Source organism: Mesitornis unicolor, unplaced genomic scaffold (assembly GCF_000695765.1).
Source record: "Mesitornis unicolor isolate BGI_N332 unplaced genomic scaffold, ASM69576v1 scaffold12145, whole genome shotgun sequence".
In the NCBI taxonomy this organism is placed as follows: Eukaryota; Metazoa; Chordata; class Aves; order Mesitornithiformes; family Mesitornithidae; genus Mesitornis; species Mesitornis unicolor.
In genome coordinates, this window is record NW_010186498.1 from 82,265 (window position 1) to 92,383 (window position 10,119).

The 10,119-nt window shown below is 52.1% G+C and overlaps 1 protein-coding gene across 1 annotated transcript in view; it reads left to right on the forward strand.

Moving 5' to 3' along the window:
• Positions 1-9,615, forward strand: part of GPC1 (glypican 1) — a gene marked incomplete at its 5' end in the record, with an annotated part of 25,262 nt that extends 15,647 nt beyond the window's left edge. The window contains 5 exons of the mRNA XM_010185176.1: positions 1,227-1,392; positions 5,887-6,017; positions 8,260-8,379; positions 8,743-8,876; positions 9,348-9,615. Coding sequence (XP_010183478.1) covers positions 1,227-1,392; positions 5,887-6,017; positions 8,260-8,379; positions 8,743-8,876; positions 9,348-9,615 — 819 coding nt within the window. The remainder of the gene's footprint in view (positions 1-1,226; positions 1,393-5,886; positions 6,018-8,259; positions 8,380-8,742; positions 8,877-9,347) is intronic.
• Positions 9,616-10,119: the final 504 nt, after the last annotated feature.

The window sequence follows — 10,119 nt, forward strand, 5'->3', positions numbered from 1 at the left end:
AGCTGTTTTCCAGGGCTGACTGGAAGAGAGGTGCTACCGTGCAGGCAGTTTCAGGATGGGGAAAGCATAGGGATTTTTTATCTCAGCCTCTGATGGTGGGCTCAGGATGCTCACACTCTGATAGGGGTACCTCAGAACTGGATCTTTCTGGAGTTCACCACAAGTAACTTAAATGACTATGTTCAAGATGTATGTTTTTCAGCATTGCAGCTGCAGCTCGTGGCTCAGGGATTTTTCCATGTTGAGCTTAGCCCCTTCCTTCACTTCTCCACCTTTGGGCTCTTTGTTGAGTGCCAAGGGAGATTTGCAGGCGGAAACTGATGTTTATTTTTTTAAACGGTTTAAAAAAATTGCAAATGGATCTGAGAAAAGATGGAAAAAGACCACAGAGGAGAAAACACTTCAGCAACAGGACAGGGGAGCGCTGCGCTTTGCCAGTGTCTCTGCAGGGTCTGCCAGGCTGTTATTCATCCCTCAGCTTACACTGGCAGCCCCTTGCCCGTGGCAGTGGGAGCAGGGCACTGTTTAGGGGAGACTTTGGGGGGACTTCGAGGTGCTGCAGAGGCTGCTGCCCCACTCTCTGGGCTCTGCACCTGCGTTGGCTCTGCTCATGGGCCTGTGGTGGTTTAATTAAAGGGGGCAAGGCCACCTCCGGAGTCGCCTCTGCAGAGCGTCGGCTGCACGTGCGGTGCCTGCGAGCCGCTGGTGTGTTTAGACCCAATTGAGTGGCTGCCTGCAGCTCCTGAAGGGCTTTTGGAGAGCAATCACTTCCCCATGTTGAGTGCTCTCGACTGCCTGTATTTTTTGATTTGTTCAAGTATTTCCCCAACACCGTTGTGCTTTCCGAAGGTGCCAGCTAAGATGTCCATGTCCAGGCCCCTGCTGTGCGTCCCCAGGAAGCCGGAGATGCGGTTTGTGGTGGGACACCTGCATCTGCCGGGTGGTGACAGCAAACCCTGCAGAAAGGGCACGGCAGTGGCACTGATGGCAGAGACTCCAAGAGCACACACACGTGGCCTGTGTCAGGGACACACTGCCCCAGCTGTCCTCATGGCCACCCCCATGGTGGCTGGCAGGGGGCTGGTGCTCACACACTGGTTTTTCCAGCCTAAGGAAATAGCGGCTGCCTTGGTCATCCCATCCCCACAGCAAAGATGGCCCCTGAGGAAGGGTGGGAGGAAAGAGAGGCAGTGAGAGGGGAAGTCTGACCCATCTGTCTCCTGCAGGTATCTCTCAGCCACGAGTGCACTCGCGCCATCATGAAGCTGATGTACTGCCCGCACTGCCGGGGCATGTCCAGCGTGAAGCCGTGCAACAACTACTGCCTGAACGTCGTGAAGGGCTGCCTGGCCAACCAAGCGGACCTGAACACCGAGTGGAAGTACCTGATGGGTAAGGTGGCCTTCCTCCTCTGCAGCACTGAGCTGCAGCCTTTGAGCCCTCTGGGGCAATGTTAGGCGAGTAGAGAAGGGCTGTTGGGAGCTCTTTTCCACTATAGTTTCTCTGTCTGTGATCTGAGCCTGAAAGCTATTGCAGGACATTTTGCTGGGCTTTAATACCACTAGAAAGGATGCTGTTGGGCTGGCTAACAAGGGTTTAAACTATTTTCGTGTTACCTGTGCTTGTTTGGGTTTGCCCACGCTTTACAATCAAGTAATTCTTCCTCCCCTCCAAAATGCTGAAGCTCAAGGACAGGTCCTGCCAGAGCACCCTCCTCATCCATACCAGAGCACCAGTGAGAGCACAGGAGCAGCACTTGCTGCCCTTCTTGGGTGATGTTTCAGAGACGTGAAGCCATAAACTGTTTCCATGGGTGGAGAGTGAAGGGACCAGAATCACATAAGTGATTTAAGTGTCTTAAACAAATACATGGGGAGGGGGAAGTTACAGACATCACCAGGAATAGGAAAATGAGGTTTGTATTTAAAATAAGGGCTCATTTTAGTTTTGTTTTGTCACTCAGGATGATGGATATCTTAAAGTGGTTGTATGTGTATAGAGATGTCCATTTCGTTGAGTTTGAAGTGAGAAATATCACTGTGATGGTGTGGTCTGATCTCCCTGTGCGACGCAGGCTGGAGAACTTCAACTGGGCATTTCTGCAGGAAATTCTGCATTGCCTGGTCAGACCCAGGCATCTCTTTTTGAAGAAGACCTCAGGTGTCACTCAGCTGTTTCTCCAGAGCCTGTCCCTCCTGGTTTAAATGTGAACTAGTGCTGAGAGGGGCTTGTGGAGCTGATGGACACGGTTTAAGGCTGGTGAGGTTTAGTGAATGGTTACAGCACACGTCCTATCCCCATCAGGGGAGGTTGGTTGCAACAGTCAAGATCTCTCTGCTCCATGTGCCCACACAGCATCACCCAGCAAGCTCCTCTTTCTCTCTACACTGAGATTTGGAGTGATCTGAGACCTGAGGGAACCTTGATATTTGTCTAGGCTCACAGAAGGCAGGCACCAGAGGAGATGAGCTTTGGGCTTGGCTTTTCCCCTTGCCTTGGCACCCACTGCCTGGCCAGCAAGACCAGCAGCTCCCTAGCCAGCTGCAGCCCGAGGGGCTGGCTCGGGGTTGATGTGTGGTGGTGGTAACAGTAAGTAAATCCCCCTGAAGCTCAGGGAATGTCCTCGGCCTCTTAAGGGACATTGCAAGATAAGCATTGAGCCGCATCGAACGGTGCCCTTGCTGGTCGGGGTGCGCTGGCCAGCTGCCCTCCGAGCGCTAACGAACCGAGAGGCAGCGTCCTGTGGCTAATTGGAACTGCTCCCCATGAGAGACGCTTGGGAGGCTGCTGCAAAAGAGGGGGAGGAATGTTCCCTTCCCCAAGGGTTTGCACCAGGACTTTGATGGTGCTGTGGCCTTTCTGACCAGAGCGAGCCAGCTGTTACCTGTCACTGCTGTCCTGGCAGGATGACTGCCCAAAAGGCCAGCATACGCTCTCCCTGATTGACAGGGAGGCCATTCCCGGTGCATTTTGCACTTATTCCAGCTTCCTCTTCCCCAAGAGACACCCCAAAGGGTGATGGCTAGGAGGAATTTGGAGCTTCTTTCAAATGGCAGTTGTACATTTTAGCGTCAGAGGTCACAATTTGGTCAGGGACTGGAGCAAGATGTAGAGTCAAAGAGAACAGTTCATTGGCATCCTCCGTTCTTCACCCTTCTCCAGGCCCTTCTCTGTAGCTGAAGAGGATTTTGTTGCACTAAACACAGAGTTACTCCTTCAATTTGACAAATTAGGGCAGGTTGAAGTAAGGGAAATTTTTATAGCAAGTGGTTCAAACATAATTTATCACTAATTTGGGGGTGCAGCTTTTGATTTTAATGTCTGTGTCTCAACATTACTGCTTCTGCAAGCTAATATTGTCTGGAAAATACACCCTTGACGATGACACCGCAACCTCTGAGTGGCAGGAAAGTTAAACTGTGAACTCTTTAATGTGGCAGGAAGTTATTTCCCAGAATACAACAAAAATCCCAGACGTTATCCCCTTGTATGGCACGTTTGGCTTTAGAAATCAGCACTGCCATAGGTCTGTGTTGCAGGAAAAGAGGGCACTTTAACTTGGAAACTGTGGCCTTCTCTCTCCTCCTTGCTCAAGTGAACCATTTAGGTTTTTTTGAAGCAATTAAAGTAAGTCCGTAACGTTTCCAAGCTGTGACTTTGCATGTTGTTAAATCCTGTATCACAGACTCGAGCAAGGAGTTTTTTGTGGTCTGTGCTCGAGACTGGCTGAGGTTTGAGCCCTCCCAGTTGTTTGACTATTGCCCTTGGACCTGCTTTCAGACTGTGAGCCCTGTGGGCACGATCTGGTATCTTCTATGGGTTTGCACCATTCCTTGTCTGGCATTTGCCCAGCTTGGCTGGTTCTCTAAAGACTCCCAGGCTCTGAACATCGATCATCTCACAGCAGAGAGAACATCCTTGCAAGAGTTGAATTGACCGTGGCAGGCTCAGGATCAGACCTTTGTTATTAACACACTGCATCCGCTGTGGACCGAGTGTCTCTGCACAAACCTCACCCAGACCTCGTGGATGGCGTCTGGGGTCTTTCTGCCCAGTCCTGCAGGAGCTGGCTTGCCCAGGCAAGGGACTGAACCCTTTCCCAGCAGGTTTGAAGTGGCAGTGGTCTGTGGCCTCCTGCTCGGAGGACATTTGCCGTGTAGCTCAAAGGTGAGTGTCAGTCCTTCACAGCGGTGTCGCAGGTGGCATGTACACGCTGCGGGGCGGCGTAGGTTGAAGGACGTGTTTTAGTGATGCTCCGTTGAACTGCTGGGTACAATTTACCTGGTGGTTTGTTTGCTCATGAATAACGTCGGCAGTACAAACTTGTGCTGAATCAGCCTTTCTGCAACATCACACCATCTGCTGTGGCAGTCTCCTGCCAGCCTGGTGGGCGAGGTATCGGGATTTAGGACAGAAGAATTAATCGATCCTGATGAATAACTCCATTTACAAGTGGCACAGAGCTCCAACCTAGACCCTGGCATTTGACCTCTTTGTGCAGAGAAGAACCACCACGAAGCCATCACGCTTGTTTCCTTCTGTGGTGAGGCCCACAGGGTCATGAAGCACTCTCTGTTCCAGATGAGCATGGTCCACTTGATCTCTTGTCCTGCCAGGAGGTTTCTGGTGTGCCCTGAGGGACGCAGAGCACCCTGCAGCCATCTGGGGTCACACATAGCTGAATGCCAAGTCCCCAAATGAAGCTTGTGCATGGCCTGGCCTCTGGGCTACCAAAGCACACGTGGTAGGAAACTGAGGCAGCAGCAGCGTAGCAGTGACTTTCAGAATTACAGTTTGTGACTGGGCAAGTCAGAGCTGGTTAAAGTCCCACTTTAGATGTCAAAACCCAGTTTTGGCCCTGCCCTGAGGTCCTATTTCAATCTTGCTGGACACCGAGGATGCAGTGGCATTCCCCAGTGCCCCAAGCCCTGTGAGCATGTAGGCTGCCCTTGCTTCAGCCTCAACTGGGGTGTTGAGAACCAGCTCTGGAGGTAGGCGGTTGTTGATAGGGTTTTTGTAAGCCAAGCATGGTCCCAAAGCAGCCATCCCAGCCAGCACTTGGACATCAGAGCTTTCCAATACAAGAGATGCTGAGACCAAGAGGCACCCTCAGCCACTCCATGTCCTGTTTACCAGTTTAACTGTGGGCACTTTGGTCTGCTTCTCTGCCTTTATAGCCTGCTATTTCCTTGGCTGGCTCAGCCACTCGCTGTCCTGTTTACCAGCTTAACTGTGGGCATTTTGGTCTGCTTCGCTGCCTTTATAGCCTGCTATTTCCTTGGCTGGTCATGTCTCTTAGAGGTGATGGTGAGAATTGCTCCTGTTCTCACTCCTTCACTGCCTATGTCTTGTCCTCCTAGAGGTGATGGTGAGAAGAATTGCTCCTGTTCTCACTCCTTCACTGCCACAGAAGCTATTGCCTCCCTCCAGTTATTGCCCCCCTCCAGTGCCTTTGGCACTTCGTTGACCCCGGTTCTCCCACTCTCTGCTGGCTGCAGTGCTTTGCTGATGACATGCAGTGAGTTAGGAGGGTTAGGGCCAAGTATTGCTATGCATTACTTAACATTTCTGCACTAATTTTCCATTTGTCCTTTCTGTAGCACCCCAGGAAGCGTTGCTCATGTGTGAATAAAGGTTGCATTTACCATGTGCAGGAGGTGACCTCTGTTTCTCTGCCACTGAGGATGGCTTTACCTGTGTGCTGGGAAGGGAGAGCTGTCCCCTGCCAGAGGAAAATGAGCACAGGCTTGGGCAGGGATGAAAATGGAGAGATGTCTCCCAAGAAGCCTGCCAAGGGACCAGCAGTTTGTCCCACTCAGTGTGAGCGTGCTCTTTAACTTGTTTATACAGGGTCTGATAAGAAATATCTCTGTCTTATTTTACTAGATTCCCTGGTCATGGTGGCTGATCGGATTGATGGCCCCTACAACGTAGACACTGTGATCGGGACCATTCACATGAGGATCGCTGAGGCTATTTCGAACTTGCAAGAAAACAAAGATTCAATCACAGCCAAGGTAAGAGCAGGTGCCTGGGCCTGGAGGAGGATGAACCATGTGCGACTGCCAGGACTCAAGCCTGTTTTGTTTTCACTATTCAGCTGAACTAAGGGAGGTGAGGGATGAAAGAGATCAAATGCCCACTCTTTTAATGACAGGAAACCACCCATCTCACACAGGCAGAAGCCTCTTCAGGTGTTTCCAAATACTCCTCCCTGCCACATCCAGCCTTCTTCAGGTACAGACACACAAGGTGTGCAGTGGCTGTGGGAGGCAGAGCATCATTTGCTGTCACATGCCTCTGTGTGAAGGGTCCTGAAGTATTTTGGTCAAGATATTTACAGAAGATGCAAGGTCCCTGGTGACAGAAGGCTTTAACGTGCCTGGCAGTGATGCTCTGCAGTGGAAACACGGGGCTATCGGGCTCTGTCCGTGGGACAGAGTTGCAATCTGGCGATCCATCTGGAGAATACAGCTCTCCTGATGCTCACCTGTTGTCTGCAAAGTATATCATGAAGCTCTCTTCTGTTGCTCTTCTGTTTTTTAGTATATTTATCCACTTAACCACAGTCCCCTCTGTAGCTGCAGGTGAGAGAAGCTTTGGGAGCAGTACCAGCCCTCCAGGGCTTCTGCTTTTTGCCCAGACGTTCCCCAAGTCCTGCAGCTTAGGGTAGAGACACAGATGAAAGGAGCAAGACAGGTCCTAACCAGGTCCTGGGGAAGGGAAGGGCCAGCAGCACTGGCCAGGCAAGCAGGAACTCACTGGCACACATCACAGCACTAACAGGAGCACACATCCAAGTACTCCTTTAGGTTTCTTTTCTCACATAAAAGCCCATATTCATTCTTCCCTTGTTAGGTGAGACCGAGGTCGTCCACATAAAAGCAAGCCCATGATGTAGGAAAAACATGGCAGAGTTTGGAAAGAAAGGTGTTTCTGAGGGCCATAGAGTAAATCTGGTAAGATTAAAAGGAGTAAATGGTCATGGATTTTGGGCAGCAGGAGCTATCAAAGGCTGCAGACTTCCATAAGGAAGACTGTTGATCACCTCAGCCTGCAGGACGCGTGTTGGCTGCATCAGTAGTGGGTGTTGCTCACCTACAGCCCTTGCGCTCACAAGAGGAGTGCATTGATACCATGCTGTGCTGGAGCTGCTACAGGAGCCACTGTCCTGGAGACCTCCCAGGGCTTTTATCTACCCAAGAGTTGTCCCCTGCTGATGACAGCGATGGGCCAATAAGCAAGACACAGCAGTGAAACCAAACTGGCTTTATTTTGGTAGAAGCGAGTTGAAAATGCGCTACACGTGGTTTTCAAGGCAGGGCTTTTTGCACAGAGCAGAGACAGATGAACAGTCAGCTTGGTGCTGAGCTGCTGTGGTTGTTGGATCCATCTGATCAGCAGGACAGCGCACCCCAGGAGGGGGCTGTCGAGGCTGAATGTCCCCCAGTCACACCAGTGAGACCTGCTGTCCCCAAAGGGGCCCTTGTCTCAGTTAGGACTCGGGCTGTCAGAATCCCCTGCAAAAGCAAAAGCCCTCAGCAGCTGGCACAAGCTGTGCTCCTGTCTGAGGTCTCCATTTCTCTGCTTTGAGGGGACACCCTGCAAAGTCAAATTTGTCGATAGCTTCTGACAGCGCCCTGGTGACCACCACGAGCTCGGAGCCATCTTTTCAAACCAGACGGCTCTCTTCGCAAAGGCTGGTGTTTCCTGAACCAAACTGGCAGTGCAAAGGCCCTCCTGACCTGTGATGCTCCATCAAATCTGGTTGTCCAGGCACTCCTTCCAGCAGCCACGGTGCCTGTCTGCATTGGAGGTGTCGTATCCTGCACTGGCCATGCAGACTGGGAGAAACGGGTGCTTCCAGGGCACCCTTCATCTCCTCATAGAGACCAAGTGTGGGGATCGGTACCTTCAGGCACTTCTGCTCTCTATTTTCCAGTATAGGAACAGAGAAAATTGCTAGAAATGATTTAATATCAACATTGGTGACTCATCCAGAAACACGGTGCTGATTTTTGCGTTCGTGTTGAACATTTTTGCTTGCTAGCGGTAACCAAAACCAGTTACAGTCCTGGCACAAGAGGGACCTGACCAGAAACTAAGCCAGAATCTTGGAGATCTTGCAGGTGGGAAAGATAAATGTGCTTAAAAAGAAAAGAAATGAAACAAAATCAACAAAAACCATAAATGTGGAGTGCAGATTAATTAAAGAAGCAGTATCAAAACAGGGGACAGAGGGTTTGGTTTGTTTTTCAGGTTTTCCAAGGCTGTGGAAATCCCAAAATCAGCACAAAAAGCTCCAGCAGCGAGGACAAGAAAAGGCGGGGGAAGGTCGCGTTGGAAGCAAAATCCTCTGCGCAGGCACTGGAGCTGCTGGTGAGTCCGAATCCAAAGCTCCCTCCCCATCAGTGTGCCGGGCCAGCGCTGCCCGTCACCGCCTGGATGGTGGGGCCAGAGGTCCCCATCCGTGGAGATTTTGGGCTCTGTGGGTGATGAGCTGCGGGTTCTGCCGTGGTCCCACAGTTCAGAGGCTCCCCAGGCACTGCCCCAGCCCAGCAGAGCCCCGCTGGCTCCCACCAACCTTGGTCTTTAGGGGAAGGTCGGTGACACATCCCTGTCTGCGTAGAAACAGATGTTGTGATGGTGAAAAAAACCCCAAAATAGCCAGAATCCTTGTCCTTTCCATAGGCTGGGGTGCCCCAGAGCAAACCTGGCCCTGAGCATCCTCCTTGTTTGCAGGTTTTAGATGCCAAAGGGAATCTGACAGCTCTCAAGACTTACTGGATCACCCTGCCCGGCAGCCTGTGCAGCAAGAAAGTAATGGCGAGCTCGGCAGCGGACGACAAGTGCTGGAACGGGATGACCAGGGGCAGGTATGGAGAGGGGCAGGGGGCCAGGACAGCACCGTTCTGGGGGGAGAGAAGGAGGGTTTGGTAAAAGGCACTCATACATCATCTCAGCTTGTTCAGATGGGCCAAAACGTCTGTCCTTGTCCCCAGAAATGCTGAGTTTCCTGAAAAACTCGTCCCTGGCAATGTCAAGCCTGTTGTCATTTTGCTGTGTGTTGGATGGTTAAGCACTGAAATGCATTCACCAGGAAATGAGGCTGTAGTTTGGTACTAATGAAGCAGTTTTGCAGTTCCACGTGCACTCTGAAGGCAGAAGGGCTGGATTGACCTCACAAACTCCAGAGCTGTTGCTGAGCATTGCATATGTGCCTTCCTATCCACACTTGCTCTGAAATGCTGTAGCTTCTCTGGGCTTCAGAGAGTCTGGGTTATCACTGGTGTCTGTAACGGGGAGAGCTGGGGGGAGACACCTAAACCTGTCCCCTTCCTTTGCAGCTACCTGCCTGAAGTGATGGGGGACGGCTTAGCTAACCAGATCAACAACCCGGAGGTGGAGGTGGACATCACCAAGCCAGATATGACCATTCGCCAGCAAATCATGCAGCTGAAGATCATGACGAATCGGCTGGGCAACGCCAACATCGGGAACGATGTGGATTTCCAAGACGCAAGTGAGTTGAGCAGGACTGGAGAGGTCTGGGGTGAGCAGCCCGGCCCGGCAGCCTGTGCGGGCCTCTGTGCAGACCCTGCGGCTGGGCCCTGATGGAGAGAGGGGCTGTGGGGACCTGGCTTTTGGCTGGGGGCTGCCAAGGGTCTGCTCGAGGGTGGGCAACTCGCTGCGGGGCGTCTGGAGCCTGCGCTGCTCTAAGAGTCTGGCTGAAACCTCAAGGGCTCTCCCCAGCCCAGTCCTGCTGATGGGGCCACTGCCCCTGGCTGCTGAGGAGGTTTCTGGTTAAAGTTGACAGAGATCAGGTGTGGGCTCGCATTCCATAGTGGGGGATGTGGAGAGGAGGTGGTCACCAGGGCAGGGCTGGTGGCCTGGGCTCCCAGGGGTTTGCAGCAAGGGGAAGGCGGGGATAACAGTCAGTTTGCAGATGACACTGAGTTGGGAGGGAGTGTTGATCTGCCTGAGGGTAGGAAGGCTCTGCAGAGGGACCTGGACAGACTGAATCCATGGGCTGAGGGCAACTGGATGAGCTTCAACAAGGCCAAGTGCCAGGTTCTGAACTTCAGTCGAAATAACCCCATGGACGCTACAGGCTTGGGG